This window comes from Wolffia australiana, chromosome 16 (assembly GCF_029677425.1).
Source record: "Wolffia australiana isolate 7733 chromosome 16, ASM2967742v1".
Taxonomy (NCBI): domain Eukaryota; kingdom Viridiplantae; phylum Streptophyta; class Magnoliopsida; order Alismatales; family Araceae; genus Wolffia; species Wolffia australiana.
The window spans coordinates 3,041,641-3,059,949 of record NC_135850.1 but is presented as its reverse complement, the minus strand read 5'-3'; the positions used below and the strand labels follow the sequence as shown (position 1 = coordinate 3,059,949).

The window sequence follows — 18,309 nt, the reverse complement described above, 5'->3', positions numbered from 1 at the left end:
TTGACTTTATGACTAGTCCTTGCTAGAGCATATGTAAAATGATGTAAAGACAAAGAGGAGGATAATGTTTATACATAGGCATGATGACTACATCTCTCCATGTTGTTTGTTCCTATTCTCTGATCGGTTGAGGACTCCATAAATTGAAATCTTTGTTCCTATTCAGGAGAAAATTTAGGGAGATTAGTATGGGATCCATGATAGAGTTCATGTCTATTGAACTGATACCTTGAAGTTCAAACCAAAAAATGCTCCACTCGGGCCTGGTAACTTAAAGACATAGTTTGAAAAATTATATGGAACTTTTTTGCCCATTGGTAATGATACCCTTTAATTCGCACAAAATGAATAAAACATAACTTGGAAACATTCATAAGTAAATGAAGTAATTGATATAGAATTCATGTAGGGTTTGTCAAAACCGTCAAACATATTCATAAAATGATATTCATATGAATTAGTGAACATTTAATATTTAAATGCATAAACTCATATCTAATGAACATAATTAGGGGGAATTTTATCATGTTATCACCTGTCAAAAGATGCTCATGAACTTATTCTTTACCATTGGCTTGGAGAATCATAATGTTTTGCACTAGTGTGAATCTATTTTTGCTTTCCCAATGTCCTCACTATTGTCATTTGACTCAATATTCTAAACACTCGAAGCAATCAAATTTATGTTTTTAATCTATCATTGAAATTTTAACTAACCAATACATTACATACAATATATTGACTCAAAAAATATGATTAGGTATAAATGAGCAAAGGTCGTGTCCATAGTAGTGATTAATACAGAGTTAACAACTTTTAAAACGGTGCTTAAGGGATGAGAAGATGTATTTTATAAGATAAGAATTATGGTGAGATGAGAAGGTGCCAAGGATAGATATATGTAATAATTAATGTACATGCTTTTTGATGGAGCGTGCCTAAACGACATCGACAAATCGTCATCAGAGCCGTCTTCGCCATCATCAGCATCACCATCGGTCAGTATCCAGCCCAACCGGCACACAGCTCGTGAAGACACCCAGGTTTAAATACCACAGGTAGAGCACGTCCACGTCCGTATCACCGTGTTTTAATTATCTATTTTCAGTCGTTTGATTTCTGCTTGTGTTCGTCACGACGAGCACCCCTACTCAAATCGTGACGCGTCCGTATCACCATGTTTTCATATCCATTTGTATCATTTTTATTTTCACATTGTTTTATTTTGTTATTTTCTTATTTATGTTGTAAATGGGGGGGAGATTCTTATTGGACTCTCCTTTCTGGACTCCTTGTAAGGGCCAATCATGGCCCTATATAAGGCCATGATGGGACCACGTCCTTGTTAGATCTGGAATTATTGTATTGGCAGTTACGCACGTCCAGGTCTCACCTAGAGGAAGAAGGGAAGGAGAGGGAGAAGAAGTGGAGGAAGAAGAAGATGGAGAAGAGAGGGAAGAGAGGAGAAAGCATGGGAAGAAAGGGGTGAGGGTGTCTGGGACACCATCCTTTTTGCCAGGCATCGATCAGGGTGTTCTTTGCTCAAATCGGGCCCCAACGCCGAGTCGTCATGGCACATGGTCTAATCCTGTGGGCGACTTCCCTCCCTGTGGACGTGGTACAATCCCACGATCGATCTGTGGACATTTTGTTTTGCTGCTGAGAAAATTCGTGGCCGCAGGCATTGGGTGGAACGTTCCGATCTCATCGATCGGTTCTCATCAGTCTTCGGCGTGAGCTATGCCAGAGGGAACATAACCCCTCTTGACACCGTCACATGTTGACACCACGCGCCGGTGGTACTGGATCCACTAATTCATGAGGAATCGTCATTTGCTGCCGATGAATCTCACGGGGCGTTGACTATCTGCACGGTGCGTACGTTAGCAGATTTCCAACTTGATGCCCACAATGTTGAAGGAGTTCTGTAATCTATACGGTCACCTTGCTACATCTCGTCCGCACTATTAATCTGGCCGTTCGACGATTGGTGTGCCCACTTGCGTCTTACCACCGATGACTGCAACCGACTGGCCTTGATCCCGGTCGACTGATAGAACGGTGCTTGTCCCCTACCATCCACCTTGTAGTGCACAAGCTGTGCTGATTACTGCCTCCTGGACGAGCTCGAGTCCACATATCGCCCATCGTTTATTCTTGCTCAACCTTGAAAGCTAGCAAATGACACCAAGTTGCCCTGCAATCAAGTTTGCTCATGCTTACATGCATCCCCTGCACGTGTCGTCGTTCGTGTCCGTTGCCAGACTCCGCCTGTGATGAATCCTTCCCTAGTTCTGCGTCACGCTCCCGAGCCACAATTCTATTGCCGTTGAGCTGCGCATTATGCGTCTCGAGAACGCCTCTGCCCTACTAGCCCACCAAGCTCCCGTACATCGACGAAGACGACGACGACGAATGCCGCTACCAATGAGGTACGTCGTTCCCCTTTGCTTGTCAGTTATTTACGTCTTTCAGTATATCTTTCGACTGTACTCCACTGCGCTCGGGTTAGATTAGGTGAGAGAATCACTTCGAGAAAACTACGAATTGAGTGTCTTCCTAGGTATGGACGAGCCCGCCCGTTACGTCTGAGCCCCTATGGAACTATTCCGTTCGGCGCCATAGTCACCGTCATTGCTCCGATGAGGGTCAAAAAGTCACTGTCATCGTCATCGGTCGCCCACTCCAGAGCTTGAAACTCGGTGAACCCCACTTGTCAGCCTTGCACGTACATTTCACCTAGGACAGTCGCATCACGTAGTTACATTAACTTAGTGAATTTCCATTCGGATGACACCATCGACGACATCCAACATCATTTTGGTATCAAAGCCAGGTTGTGGATGCCAACAGTACACCTCCGTACCCTCGCATCATAACATCTGCATTCATCCGTTTTCGAAAACCCATCTAGGTACCCCTTTCGAGGAACTGGCCATGGTCGTCGAGACGCAATCAAGTAGAAGGATGCACTCCAAAGGTTCACCTTCACCGTGACGTGACGAATCGTTGCCGCTCAAAAGAGTCAGCCCCATACAACTCCTTCAGAGCCTCATCCCATCACGCCCGAAGGTGGCGCATCACCGCCTCCTTTGGAGCCTGGATGAACCGTACCCGTCGATAGGGGTGCCGACGGCCGCGCTGGACGAGCTCGATCCCACCATAGTGCCTCACGGTCACTAGGTGCTACCTACCATAGTGACGTCAAGGATAATGCGACGATGAGTCGTCGCCCCCATGAGAAAGATCCCGTCGATGAGCCTACAACCCGGGCTCCCTCTGCACGTTACTAAGGCCGAGGACGTGGACGAGAGAGAATGCAACAATAGTATTGACCCCGGGAGGAACCAAACGAAGAGCGCAGAGCATACCTCTGCACCATGACCTCCATCGTCCATCGCGCGGAGCAACTACTAGCACGACCCGTGGTGCCTCCTGTACCCGTCATCGTGCCCGAGCTAGTGGTGCTAGAACAAGTCCGCGATCCACCTAGGGTTGCGCATCCGCAAGAGCGACCATGGATGCCCATTGAAGACGATGAGTACCTCGACGACAAGTGGCAGAATGGGATGTGTCGGGATCGACGTCCTGACTGATACCCTACACGTGACCCACAAGACGTCCGTGTTTAGGATGGACGATACCCACAAGACAACTATGGCCGTGGGTATGAGGCCGACCTACCGGCCCGCCGACACGCCTACGTCCGGCCCTATGATCGACGATATGACAAACCCGATGAGGTTCCGCAATACCTTATGCGCGTGATACCTGATCATCGTGCCCTGTACGATGGTCAACCACGACGATGGGTTGATCACGAAAGCTACCCGACCCCACCATGACGACACGTCGAACTATGATATGGAGGATACCTGGTACTCGAGCAATGCTCAAACGATTACCAGCGTTGACGAGCGGAGCATCGCGCCAAGATCTAGAAGAGCGTACGAGCTGAAGCCGCCATCTTCAAAGGGTTGAGGAAGCCGAAGGAGTTCATCAACTGGGAGTCGAGTATGAACTCCTATTTTTGATGGTACCGCATGGACGATGACTTGTGCGTCAAATATGCGGAGACGAGACTTGGCGGACAGGCCAAGATTTTCTGGGAGAACGAGCACGTCGCAACTGAGCAACGAGGACGACCCATCATGTCATGGATTGAGATGGCTCAGAAGTTAAGGAGCAAGTACATACCATGATAGTACCAAATGATGTTATTTCTTTCATTGCTCAACCTACAACAGGGTCGCCAGTCTGTGATGGAATATATTGAGGCTTTCGAGGAGTGCCGGATGCGGTGTCGGTTCATGGAGGACCCACAAATCGTTATTGGCCTGTTTGCCCACGAGCTTCGACCGACCTTGTGCAACAAGGTGCTTAAGTGCAACCCTGCCGAGGTTGATGAAGCCTATCATATCGTGGAGCACCTAGAGCATCCTGGCAAGGAGACCGTTACACATGCTACCCCAGCACCATAGTGGGTCACCCTTGCCCGATCCACTCTATTCGCATCCGCTTGGACTTCACAGAGCGCCAGAGGGTAAGGAAACACCTCGGTTACTTCAGTGGGGTTAGCACCACTTGCTCGAGCCATCATGACCAATACCACGGCCTGTAGCCCTATTGTGAACCAGGCACATATCACGTGCTTTAAATGCCAAGGAAAAGGGCACTGAGCTAGTTAGTGCCCGTTATTGGCATTATTGATCGACGTTGGAGACGTCGGCCCTGACCAGATGGGCGAGATGGAGCCCCTATACGTAGACGAGTATCATGTAGACGAGGAGTTCGCACAGGAGTATGAAGAACGTGATGGACGAGTTGGGTACATTCATATCACTGACCCTAGACCGACTCCACCACCGGCTCCCCAACCCACTAGCCGTCAATTGGCCAATATCGTAGTAGATCGCCCTGGCACTAGTGGAACACCGCCACCACCTCGAGCCACCCCACTTACTCAACCTGCACATGTACTGCAACGGTTCGACCCGATGGCCGATGTGACCCTTTGCACTTTGATCTTCTATACCTATGTCAAGATCAACGACAAGGTATGTAAGTTGATCGTGGATAGTGGGAGTTGCATCAACGCCATCTCTGATGCGATGATCGCCCAACTAGAGTTGGCGGCCATACCCCACCCGACTTCCTACGACGTGTCGTGGGTTGACGCTTCATCCTTACCAGTGAAATGTCAATGCTGCATCCCATTAAAGGTGAGCTCCGACGATGAGAGCGTCCTCTGTGACGTACTTCCTATAAAAGTAGGAAGCATCATCTTAGGCCATCCCTAGCTATATGACCACGACATCACTCTAGCCAAAAGGATGAACACATGTTCGTTCATATACCAGGGACGGAAGGTCACATGGTACCCGTAAACCATGAAGCCGACAAACAAGACGATCCCGACCAACCTAGTAAGGTTAGTGTTTGTACGTGGAACCTTGTTCGCCTAAGACTTGGGACGTGAGATTGACGACACGCTAGTGTGCCTCACCATCACTCTCGACGCTTCCCCAGATACACCCGTAGCTCCTCGACCACCCGAAGTCGAGTCCCTCATATCAAAGTTTAGTGATGTATTCCTCGATGAGTTACCCTGTGAATTACCGCCGATGCGTCACATAAAGCATGCGATTGATCTCGTGCCTGGAGCATCACTACCGAATCTGCCCCATGGAGTCGCAGAAGTACAAGGAACTACTATGAGAGGTCCACGAGCTACTCGCAAAAGGCCTCATCCAAGAGAGCCTCAGCCCATGTGCGGTCCCCGTGCTTTTTCACTCCGAAGAAGGATGATATGTGGCATATGTGCTGCGACAATCGAGCCATCAACAAGATAGCGGTCAAGTACTGTTTTCCCATTCCCCTTATACAGGAGTTCTTCGACATGATGGGAGGACCCATTATCTTCTCGAAGATAGATCTACGTAGTGGATACCATCAGGTTCGGATTCGTCCTGGAGACAAATGGAAGACCACCTTTAAAATTAAAGACGGGTTGTATGAGTGGAGAGTCATGCCCTTCAGCCTCTCCAATGCGCCGAGTACCTTCGAGCGGCTCATGAATGAAGTACTTCACGCGTTCATCGGAAAGTTTGTCATAATCTACTTCAATGACATCCTTATATATAGCCGCACACGAGACAAGCATCTCAAGCATCTTCGACAGACCTGCACAATTCTCAGACGAGAAAAATTATATGCCCACCCGAAGAAATGTAGCTTCCTTACCCTGGAAGTTATGTTCCTAGGATATATTGTATCAGCCTAGGGCATTGCTATCAACTCGGAGAAGGTCCGAGCCATCATGTCATGGCCTCCGCCGGCTAATGTCCATGATGTACAGAGCTTTATCAGACTCACCACTTTTTATTGGCAATTTATGCAGAACTTTAGTTCTGTCACGACTCCCATCACCGACTGCCTTAAGATAGAGCCATTCATGTGGACACAAGCAGCAGATTGAGGTTTCCAGTGAGTAAAGCTCATGATGACTCAAGCGCTTGTCCTTTGCCTACATGACTTTGGGAAGGTCTTTGAGGTTACATGTAATGCTTCTGGCGTCCAAATCAGTGGTGTACTCAGCCAAGAAGGACACCCCGTGGAGTTCTTCAGTGAGAAGCTGAACGATGCAAGACTCTGCTACTCAACCTACGACAAGGAATTCTACGCAGTCATCCATGCATTGAAGCATTGGAAGCACTATCTCCTCTCAAAGGAGTTTATACTTTTCTCGGTTCACGAGGCACTCAAGTACCTTAATTCACAGCATAAATTGAGTGACCGCCACGCGAGGTGGATCGAGTACTTACAAGATTTTACCATCGTCATCAAACACAAGAAAGGAAAAGATAATGTCGTCGTCGATGCACTCAGCCAAAGAGCACACGTATTTAACGTCATGAGGGTAAAGATCATAGGATTTGAGAAGATTCGAGAAGGGTACACTAGCTGCCCTGACTTTTGGCCTATCGTCTTAGAGGACCATCTTGTGAGCTCAAGGACTTCGTCATCACCGACAGATACATGTTCTACTAAAACAGGTTGTGCATGCCACACACGTCACTACGTGACTTCCTGACTTGGGAATGTCACGCTGGAGGTCTTAGTGGCCACTTTGGCCGCGACAAGACCATAGCCGTAGTAGAATATCAATTCCACTGGCCGAGCTTCAAACTCGACATGGGCAATATCGTCACCCAATGCCGCATATGTGCCTTGGCCAAACATGTCAAGAAGAGCGCCGGGTTATACACTCCGCTACCGGTGCCCAAGCATTCGTGGGATGACGTATGTATGGACTTTGTCCTAAGATTTCCCCGGACCATACGACGACACGACTCTGTCATGGTTGTTGTTGATAGGTTCTTGAAGATGGCGCACTTCGTGCTTTGTGCGAAGACATCGGACACAACTCAAGTCGCACAATTATCCTCATGTTAAGGTTTTTTAGGACGGTCTTGCATTCGCCCAACATGTTTCTTTGTTGAATAAGCATATTCATGATAAAATCACGAGTCAAAATGCATTATACAAGCAGGATGCCGATTTGCATTGTCGACCCTGAGTGTTCGACATGGGAGACCGTGTGATGATGAAACTTAGACCGGAGAGATATTCTCCCGAGACGGCAACTAAGCTACATCCTCGTAACGTCGGCCCGTTCTCGATGCTCTGAAGAGTGGGCGATAATGCCTACGTCGTTGAAATCCCTCCCACATGGGGGATCAGCTCCACCTTTAATGTGGCAGACCTGGCTTTGTACCGAGCCCCTTCTTCCCTCTCCAACCCAGCCTTCTAGACCCCTTGAGTGTGAGTGAGTTTGCCGCGACCACTCCTCCGATCATTTCACCCGATTGGCACGAGTCAGTCAATTGTATACTACATGAGATAATTAACTATACAGGGGATGAGTTATCGCGAAGGTTTTTGATGTGTTGGTAGGGATGAACAAGTGCGGATGATCTACGACACTTGTAGCCGGATCTCCTTCAGCCGTTGCCATTCGCCATCACCAACTCGTCGGAGCCGAGTTTTTTCGACCCCTGGAGGATTGATGGAGCGCGCCTAAACGAAATCGACAAATTGTCATCGGAGCCGTCTTTGCCGTCATCAGCATCATCGCTGGTCCGTGTCCAGCCCAACCGGCACGCCAAAGTGCCCGTGTAGACACCCGTTTTTAAATACCTGGGGTAGAGCACGTGCGCACAGCGGACCAAAATACTAAGTAAAATAAAAGGACCTTCCCTGTCGGCCACTAGCAAAATAATAAAGGAACAAGTAGACTAAACCTGTTATGAGACTAGCTGGAGTTAAATATAGATAGGATTAAACCTAGATGGGAATAAATCTTGCTTTCATTATTTAATCTTGATAAAATCCATTGGAACTATGTTGCATGCATTATAAATACAGATCCGCATGTCAAGTAACGCATTTCAGGATAATGATCAATAACTTAGAACTTCACTATTGGTATCTATGTCACTCTCTCTCTCTCCCTCTTACACTATCTCCTAGGGTTTTTACAATAAATTCTCCTCCAACTTAAAAGGTGCTCGCAGAAGACACACTATCCCTCTCTATCTACCCCACAATCAAACTCTCTATCACTCTCTCTAGCTCTCATTCTCTCCCCATTGCTATCTATCCCACTCATTCCTCCGAAGAAGAAAACCCCTCCTTCCACATATTTCCATCTATCTTTCTTCCACAATCACACACTCTCCTCTCTCTCCCTCTCTCTATTCTTTCTAATTCATTACATCAAATTCCCTTAAGCATTAATTTTTAATCTCATTCCCATATAATTCGTCTCCAATCCTCCTCTGTCCATCTCTATTATTCTGTCATAAAAAATGATGATTGTTTATGATGAATAGACCTATGTGATTGATGAATCGAAAATTTGACTTGGCATTTGATTTTCTCTGATCGTAGCTTTGAATGATACCTAATCCAGTAATCTATATTACAGTTCTGATGAGATCTATACATCCAGAAGTCATTTCGCTCTGTTGACCTCCAACTTCTATAGAGAGAAAAAAAAGAAGGCACTCAACATGCGTTGACCAGTTATGCCAATATGGAAAAAGAGGAAGCCATTGACATTGGGTTTAAACGGCAGAGAAACTGGCAAGCCTGCCCACCTCATTTGGGTCAGGGTAGTAGAAAAGTTTCACTCTGTTGACCAGGGACAGACCTGAAGCCACATGGCGAAAGTTGGGCCCCTCCTCTGCCGGGTCATCACAGAAAGCGGCCACGTCACCCGCCAGCCTGAAAGCCACGGCCTTGGCATGGATGGCGGCTGGAAAGTCAAAGTACATGATCGTCCCTGCTCGCGCCTCCGGCAGGCGATATTCTTTGACCACGACCCAGTTAGGGGAATAATCCTGCAAAAACCACCAGCCCCAAAGTCAAAACAGTCTCTTTTTTAAAATAAGGAAAATAAAAACAGCTGTTCCCCTAGTTAGGGAAGCAAAACAATGAAATTTTGTTATTTTTTTCAAATATACTCAAAGTCAAACCACGATACTTTTTTCTAAACTAGGAAAACAATGGGTTTTTCTTCTTTTTACTATATTTTTCTCTGATAACTACAAAGTAAGATCAACATATTACTATCATGAAATAACGGTTTTTATTTTTGCTAAAACTTCTCAAATAAATGGAAAACATTTTTCCCAAACTAGGGAAACAAAACTTATTTTTATTACATGTCTCTGATTCCTGCAATATCAAAACAAAAACGTTTTTTTCCAAACTGAGAAAACGGGACAGATATTTTCTATGTTTTTCACCAATACCAGCAATCTCAAACAAACTCCATTTTTTCAAATCTGGAAAATCAGGATTTTCTTCTTTTCTATTTTTTTCTAAATAACCTTCAAAATCAAACCAAAATCTAAAATAACTTTTTTTCTTTGTCTATATTTTTCTCTGTTACCTGAAATGTCGAACCAATTCTGTTTCTAAATCAGGAAAACAAAGGAATTTCTTTTTTTCTTGGGGAAAAAAATCTATGATACCTGCACGACCGAGACTCTGATGTATAAGATTGGAGGATTGATGAATCTGTCTTCCAGGAGGACGGGAGAGGAACTCCACATGCCCAGGTCTTTGAATGCAGGTGAGTGAGTCACTCTTGGCTTAATTGCGCTGAAGTAATCGAAACGAAACCCTGCCAATGGCGGTGATCCTATTGGAAGATGCTGCTCTAGAACCAAATCATTCGCTGAGAGCCTCTCCCCTTCAACTGGAACCTGAAAAGAAAAAAAGTAAAAGGAAATCCAAAAAAATGAAGACAAATGCTGGAATTATGTTTCTCACCCTGAATCGCCACAACTTGGCCGGAGGGTGTGTGTTACTGTTGGAATTGTCTGAGAGAGAATCCGTGAGAGGCGCTGGTACTGCCATACTTCCGAAGACAATGATGCGTTTGGCATGAATGCATGCTTTGTCAAGAGAGAGAAAGCCAGACCTCGGAAGAGAGAGCTGGATCCAAACAATCCTGCACCGGACAGGATTCTGGAAATGGAATTTGACGTGTCTCGGTATTGAAGTTGCTTCAGTCTCTGGACCATAGATATCAGGGGTAGCTACTGAAGTTTGGACGTCCCATTGCCCCATGCATGAACGATCTTCTCTATTTATGTTATTGCTTGCCCAAATCGTAACCTGCATGTGGATATTGTGAAGAGAGATGGTGAACAACCAAGACTTGGAATAAAACCAGAATCAGCATATTATACATGGAATATAATTCAGGCCACAAGACTTATTTTTTAACACATTTTTCTATCATTCCTATCTATGCTTTCCCTTTAAGCTCTATTCTCTTCAATTAATTCAACCATTGATCAATTGCCTGAAGGGGCTCAATCGAGATCTGATCTGATTCGATTTGATCTGATTGAATCTCACAGTGCCATGTGGCAGTCGCTGATTAGAGACGCATACCCATTCTACAGAATGGGCCATCTGATCAAATTGCCTGAGCTATTCTTTAAGATAGGCAGCAAATCGACTGGATGGGCCTGTTGATCAGATCAGCTAATTGGCCTAGTCAAGATCTTTTGTAGACGAGCTATCAAATTTTAGATTAATTGTGATCAAGGCAGTCGGATGGATCAAATATTTCAGTCACCAGAGATCTGATCTAATTTGATCCCCTCTGTTGTAACCAAGCCCTAGCGAGTAGAATTAAGTGCATAAATTGGGGCAGTCAAAGCTGGATTGGATCCAAACACTAGCCCTCCACAAGAAAAGTTATTTCCCACTGTTGTAATTCAAAAGGATTGAGTGAAGTTAAAAGACCAAAAAATATCCAAAATCCTAGGGGGCAAACACTATATAGTTTACTGGTTAAGCTCTCAAGGGTAGGGTGTTTTAAATGAAAAACAACGCTAATTTCAATGGGTCTTCTAAAGAAAATGAAAAATTAAGATCAGGACAAAAAAATAATTTACAGGAAGTAAAAGCTTACATGAGGACAATCTGCGGATGAGTATCCGTGGGAGCTAACTAGAAGGATGACTCCAGATACATCAGATAGGCTTCCCAGGGCAATAGGGAAGTCAACAGTCTGACAACTGGGTTCAGCTCTCCAATAAGAACTCCATTCTCCGTAGCCAATTGGAAGAAGAAGGGACAAGGCTGATTCCGATCCTTTCGCTGTTTGGATCTGCCATGATACATTTTATTCTTATTAATTTCATTTAAATAATAATAAATGAAAATATTAGAGACATCAGATATGATCCCTGACCCCTGTCAAGGGTATTTCTGTCATTTTATTTAAGGCAGTCCACCCTTTAAAAACATGTACCCCATGTCAAAGGAGGGTAGATAAGAAGTTTTTGAATTGGCCCCATTATCAATCAATAAAGGTCGAAAGATAACAATGGGTTCAGGCCCATTTGCCCAATTGGCTCAATTCATCAACTTGATTGCTCCCTTTAGAGAAGGCTACAGGTGTTCCGAGGGAAATAACCCGAAATCAGATGCCAGGAATACCCCTGATTACAATACAGAAGGATTTTTGGGTTCTGAAAAATACCAAATGTAGAAGGCCTGCATAGGGAAACTCTGCCAGCGACTCTTCTCCATTCAACAGTTTCCGTAACCAAGTTTCAGCTTTCTCACTCTCCCTTTGACGCTTTTCTGTTTTGGAACCAACAACCAGGGTCAACGCCTTGCTGGCCGCCTTACATGCACGGCTCTGTCGACGTAAACTAGCCAAAACCCTAACATAATCCACATATAGTGAATGGTACACTTCCTCTGGACAGCATAATCGGCAAATAGCTGCACCATCAGACCCAGTGAAAGAAAATTGAGTTTGTTTGCCAGAGAAATTCTTTGCATCCTTTGAGCTGAAACGTGACAGCAGTATAGCGCCTTTGCCTGCACAGCACACCTTACAAGCCTTCTTGCCACAAGCAGTACAAGAAAAAAATGTGGCTTGACTTTCACTAGAAGTTGCTGAAGTTGAGAACACTTTGACTTCACAATGTTTACCCATACACATGGATCCAACTTCATGCAAGTTCCAGAAGTCAAGACAGGTTTCGACGGCTTCAAGACCTGTGGCACCAATTATGTGATCCTCAAAGAAAGTATGGCCCACAAATGCAAGTGTATCTGCCAGTTTTGATAATTTGATTAGGTAGGACATATCAATGGAACGGTTCGGATCGACCGTTGAAGGAATGATGCCAACTGAGAGCAAAGCTCTGTCTCTTTCTGCAGCGGAGAGGTTCACTTGAAGGCGTTCTATCTCAAGGGTCATAGCTTCAATGAAATTCAAATCATGCCCCTGTCAACAATACTTCAGGGCCATTAGTATAAGGACATCCTAACAGAAAGTTGTCAAAATTAGTACAAGCCACAGGGTAACTAAAAATATTGGTGCAATGATACTAAATCATTTCAGGTCCAACCGTTATGCCTAGACAGAATGGACTTACCTACCAAATCATATATGAATGAACAGATTAAAGTCAGCCTTTATTTTCATGGGTTAAAATGAACTCAACAATCTCTACTTGATTTTGACTGACACCTACGTGTTAAGTATCTGCTCGAATTAAAGTCAAATCCACAATATCAGTTCTTCAAGTTGACTTTCCGCTTAAGTATCTTCTCCTTCAAATGAAATAAAAAAACAGCTATCTTCTAAATACCTACTGTAACTGAGTCAGACTAAATGCAACAGCCTGTTTGAAACGACCATAGAAACAGGTAATGTCCTCAATTTATTTGATTAAAGACAGTCTGCATTGATGCAAAAAGTGTACCAAAACGTAGTGATGATGCGACTAATTCTCCAATAAATATTTCACCAAAACTTAGGGTTGATACGTAAAAATCTAATTGACCTAAACATAAATCCATGTTTTTGGGAAAATAAGTTGGGCCTCCTATTCAGTGAAAAGTGATCTGGAGTAAGCTTCATCAAGTACACCAATTTTTTGAAAGAAATTGATTATCTTGCTTTTTGTTGAGAGTTCAAATGCAATCAGTCCATCTGTCTGTTTAAGGCAGAGAAGTAGCAGATTTTTTACCAAGTATGGGCCAACAGCAGCGGAGGTTTTCCTCAACAATCTCTTTTTTTGTCACACATTTTACAACAAATTTATGTTGATGAGTTATCAGCTTTAGAAATAAAGGCACAATACCACCATAGTAAAATAAAAAATCATAAAATCTTATACCTTATCAGAAATACGCCTTACGCAGTCCAAATAGTGCTGAATACCAATTTCAATTTTTGGCAGGAGAATTTCAGGAAGAGAATTTCGGGGAAACGATGATTTAACAAGCTGGCCGGTTTTTCTCACAGGGAATATTTCTCCACTGGAAAGATAATCTTCCACCTTAAATCCTCTGATTTCTTCATCCCGAGACTTTGAGTCTTCCATGTCTGATCTTTCAATGAATAACCATCTCATCCCTTCCCTGTGGAAAATCTCCCTCCACGGAAGAGGAACTCCCAGAACTTCAATCTGCACGAGAATTCTTCACATAAAAACGACAATCTTCCCCATAAAAACAAATACACACATTTATCCATGAAAGAAAACGTCTTGTGCAAAGTAAGGCAGATATTCAGATGAAAATATAGGTATAAATTCGTTACCTGGCCAAGGGTGATAGGGAACTTCTCAATAGAGGCAGGATAAAAAGTAACAGAAACAATGCGAGTATGAAAGTTTAAATCTCCCTCCGACTCTTCAAAATTGTACAAAAAAGGGAGATATTCATTTCCTTGAGGATCAAGATGAGTAGAGCCACCCATAACTGCCAAATCCCCAGGATTCATTGGACCAGTCAGAGGTAAGATTATGTTTGTTCCATTTGAACACCGAGGTAGACAGGCGCCCTGAAGAAATACGGCAAAGAGTGAATCAGATTGTAAATTTTAATAGAAAAACCTAATTTATTTCATGTTAAAGATGGCATGAGACTGATTCCCCAATATGAAATACTTCCCCAAAAGATGAGAATTTTGTCTAGCATCCTCATTGCATACTTGTTGAGAACTAGTACAATCTTTATTTTATCTTTCTTTAAATGGGAGACAGCCATTGAGTAAACTTAGTAGCCATGGCCCATACCACAGCTCAGCAGAGGTCCAGTCCAAGGTTCAGCTGCGGCCAGCCTCGGGACCATTCCTTCTTTCAAATCTCCCGCAACTTCGACAGATCTCTGTCTGGGAATTATCTGAGTCATAGATCCAACTCTCCACAAAGCACTGGTTTATGGTTATTTAGGTCTTTGGCTCAATCAGATGTTCAGCCAGGTCTTGGCCAAATTACTCTTATTCTTGTGCTAATAAGCTTGTTGTGGCAGATACTTTCCTGACGGGGATTTCTAGGGATATCATTTTCAGATCTATATTAAATTTGAGCATGATTAACATCCATATACAAAATGAGGGAGGATGTAATCCATGTAGTTATTTTGCCTTTTTTTCTATAATTTCCTTATGTTCGTTCTTTATACTATATTGAAAAGGCTTTTTTCTATCTCTCTTATATATCTATGTAATGACCCACAAACATGGGTCCATTTCGGATTCTCCCTTCCCCATTATAAATAAAAAATACTGAACCCTTAAAAGAATTATTTATTGTTGAGCCTCTTTTGATTATTCGCTTCTTCATGATAGTGGAAAACATCTTGGAGTTCTCCCTCACAGATTTGATCTCCAATCTATTGTCTCAGCATAGGCTCTTCTGTCACTGGCTCCATTGCAGTTTCTGCCGCTGCTCAGGCCATTTTTTGCCACCACTAGTGCTGAGTCTGCTGCTGCTTGTGTTGGCTCCATACGCATCGACCTTGCTGCTATGTATGCCAAATCTATGCCAATGCTCTTTCGCTGGGTCATTGATACGTTCTTTTCAAGAACGTACCAGAGGCGTGCATCCAAAAGACAACATTAAGAAAGGTCACACGTGCGGCACTACTATAAATATGGCCAGAAACGGATCAAGAAAGTAGGATGATTCAGTTGTTTCGCAGCGCGAGCTGAGGCTGGAGCTGGAGGCACTCTGCGACCAGAGGGGGAGAGAGGGATCTGACCCCGATCTTCATTATTCCTTCCACCACTCTATCTTCTCCACTTTCTTCTGAATTCTGTACTCGTACATATCTCAACTTCTGCAACATTTGGAATTACACATCGTGTTATTGAATCACTATTCAAGGCAAATTCTTGAGATATTCTGTCCAAGATACCTGACGGTATCAATTTGGTATCAGAGCACTTTCTCTGGGTGACCGATGCGCTCAAGAACATCAACTCTCCGGCTTCTCTCGCGATCATGGAGCTGAAATTGTTCTCGGCTGCTCTTGGCCTAGGAAGTTCAAGATCGGAGATCGGAGATCAGAGGTCAAAAAATCGAAGGAATTCTTGGCGGTTATTCATTTCTTGAAATCTTTCAGAGATCACCAGAAAAGATCGAGGATTACTGGAAGGGGTGGTCATTCTACATTGAGGCCTCCCTCGGCACCACAAGAAACACGGTGTCCTAGCTACTGCAGAAGCGTGTGCTTAATATATTGACAAAATCGAACTTATCTGTAACGCATCAACTATCCAAGGACAGCTAGTCCTTAATATATTGTCAGGTTTTGATTGTGGATCCATATAAGATCAGTGAATGATGGACAATTCGATGGAGAAGGGAAAGGAAGCTGTACCTGACCAAGTGGACACCGGGGAAGTCCTTACACGCATCCTTCAAAAGCTAAAGTCCATGAACACCAAACTCGAAGGCCAGAGTTCAGGCAGCTCCCGATCAACTCCAGACACCAATGTGAGGTACGGGAGAGTTCCAGAGAATCAACACACTCATATGGAGGGGTAAATCAGAGTTCAGCAAAGGTGATCTACCATATTTCAATGGAACACATGTTCAGACTTGGTTGAATTGTGTCGAACGATTCTTCAAGGTTCACCGAATCCCGGATCTAGAGAAGTTACATCTTGTCTCGCTTCACATGGAAGGTCAAGCTTGGGGTTGGTTCATCTATACTGAAGAAAATTTTGGTTTTGATCATTGACAACACTTTGAAAAAAGATACAGATTTTCCTCTAAATCTTTATGCGAACATTTTATGAATCTTCGTCAGACAGGCTAAGTTTCTGATTATAGAGCAGAATATGAAGATCTGGCTGCATTTTTATCTCATTTACCTCCAGACTGGCTTTAATCTCAGGGGATTAAAGTCGGAAGTTCAAGTTGGGCTGAACAAATATAAGCCTTACCAAATCCAAGAAATCATGGACTACTCACTGGAAGCGTAATCTTCAAATCCTTGATAGTAAACCAGCTGGAAGATCAGTTCCAATTGCCAATGCCAATTCTAACTATATGGGTCGGCAAGGAGCAGTACAAGGACTAATAGGGAGAACTCAGGGGGTGGGTCAACCCAACCGAGCTCCCATTCAGCCTAATACAACCGAGAATGAAGTAAAACAGGGCAAACGGGAGTTGACACGTCTTTCTCCTGAGGAATTTATGCAGAGAAAAGAAAAGGGGTTGTGCTACAGTTGTAATAAGCCTATATGCCGGGGCACAAGTGTCAGAAGAAAATTAGCATATTCATGTTGCAAGAAGAAGAGGAAGAGGAAGTTCTACCCATTAGTGAGGAAGACTTTCTGCAGCTGGATGAGGATCCAATGTATGATGGAGTACTGATGGCCATCCAACCAGTTGTAAGAGCATCCCGTCCAAGAATACATGGTTCACTGTAGGTATGGGGTTACATTAAACAACATAAAATCAAGGTGTTGATCAATGGTAGGGCTTCTTATAGTTTCATATGCCAAAGGTTGATCCATAGAATCGGATATCCAGTTCAGCCCTACAAAAAATTATCAGTCATGCTGGGGGATGGATCCCAGAGGCAAACCACTGGAATTTGTACACATGTATCTATCAATCTGCAAGGATTTCTCTTCGAGCAAAACCTTATACCATTTGTATTAGGGAGCGTGGATGTCGAGCTTGGGGTTTCCTGGCTGAGAACATTGGGGTGGTTCCATGGCAATTACCACCACCTGAGCACGAAGATTGTGATGCAGGACCAAATCAGAACAATCAAGGCTGATTCAGAGCTAAATGGGAATCGTCATTCTACATTTGAAGATCAAGAAGCACATGAGCAATGGATTAATTCCATCGAGAAGACCCACTGGATAAATAGACGGGCCTTAGCACCATCAACTAAGGTATATTCTTTCACCCAAGAGCCTTATCTTCAGTTGTTACACGATGCATTTCCGTTAGTATTTCAAAGCCCAAGCACCCCGCCTCCAGAGAGGGATTGCGATCACCAAATACACTTGATTCCATGATCACATCCAGTCAACATACAGCCTTACAGATACTCGCACCTTCATAAAAATATTATTGAGAGTCTGACCCAAGAGTTATTGGACACCCACCTCATCCGACTTTCAAACAGCTGTTTTTCCAGCCCAGCTTTGTTAGTTAAGAAGAAAGATGGAGGTACAGAATGTGCGTTGACTATAGAGCTTTGAATTGAATCACAGTGCCAAATCATCATCCCATCCCAATAGTAAAGGAATTATATGAAGAACTTTATGGAATGACAGTGTTTTCAAAACTGGATTGAGGATGTTCACAGATTCTTCCAAGATTGAGGATGTTCAGAGGTGGAAAATGCCAACAAGTATCAAGCAATTAAGAGGATTTCTAGGCTTGGCAGGTTATTTATCGCAGGTTTGTCAGAAATTATGCATCAATTGCTCAACCACTGACTGTC

At 43.9% G+C, this 18,309-nt stretch overlaps 1 protein-coding gene across 4 annotated transcripts in view; it reads right to left on the bottom strand.

The window, feature by feature from the left end:
- Nucleotides 1–9,008: 9,008 nt before the first annotated feature.
- Nucleotides 9,009–18,309, bottom strand: part of LOC144714056 (putative phosphoinositide phosphatase SAC9) — a 37,640-nt gene continuing 28,339 nt past the window's right edge. For 3 of the 4 annotated variants that reach the window (XM_078588791.1, XM_078588792.1, XM_078588794.1), the window contains 7 exons: nt 14,153–14,395; nt 13,728–14,018; nt 12,071–12,829; nt 11,498–11,695; nt 10,342–10,689; nt 10,041–10,274; nt 9,009–9,404 (listed from right to left, as the gene is read on the bottom strand). In XM_078588791.1, coding sequence (XP_078444917.1) covers nt 9,129–9,404; nt 10,041–10,274; nt 10,342–10,689; nt 11,498–11,695; nt 12,071–12,829; nt 13,728–14,018; nt 14,153–14,395 — 2,349 coding nt within the window. In that variant the 3' untranslated portion in view covers nt 9,009–9,128. The remainder of the gene's footprint in view (nt 9,405–10,040; nt 10,275–10,341; nt 10,690–11,497; nt 11,696–12,070; nt 12,830–13,727; nt 14,019–14,152; nt 14,396–18,309) is intronic. The other variant, XM_078588793.1, reaches the window with a different exon arrangement.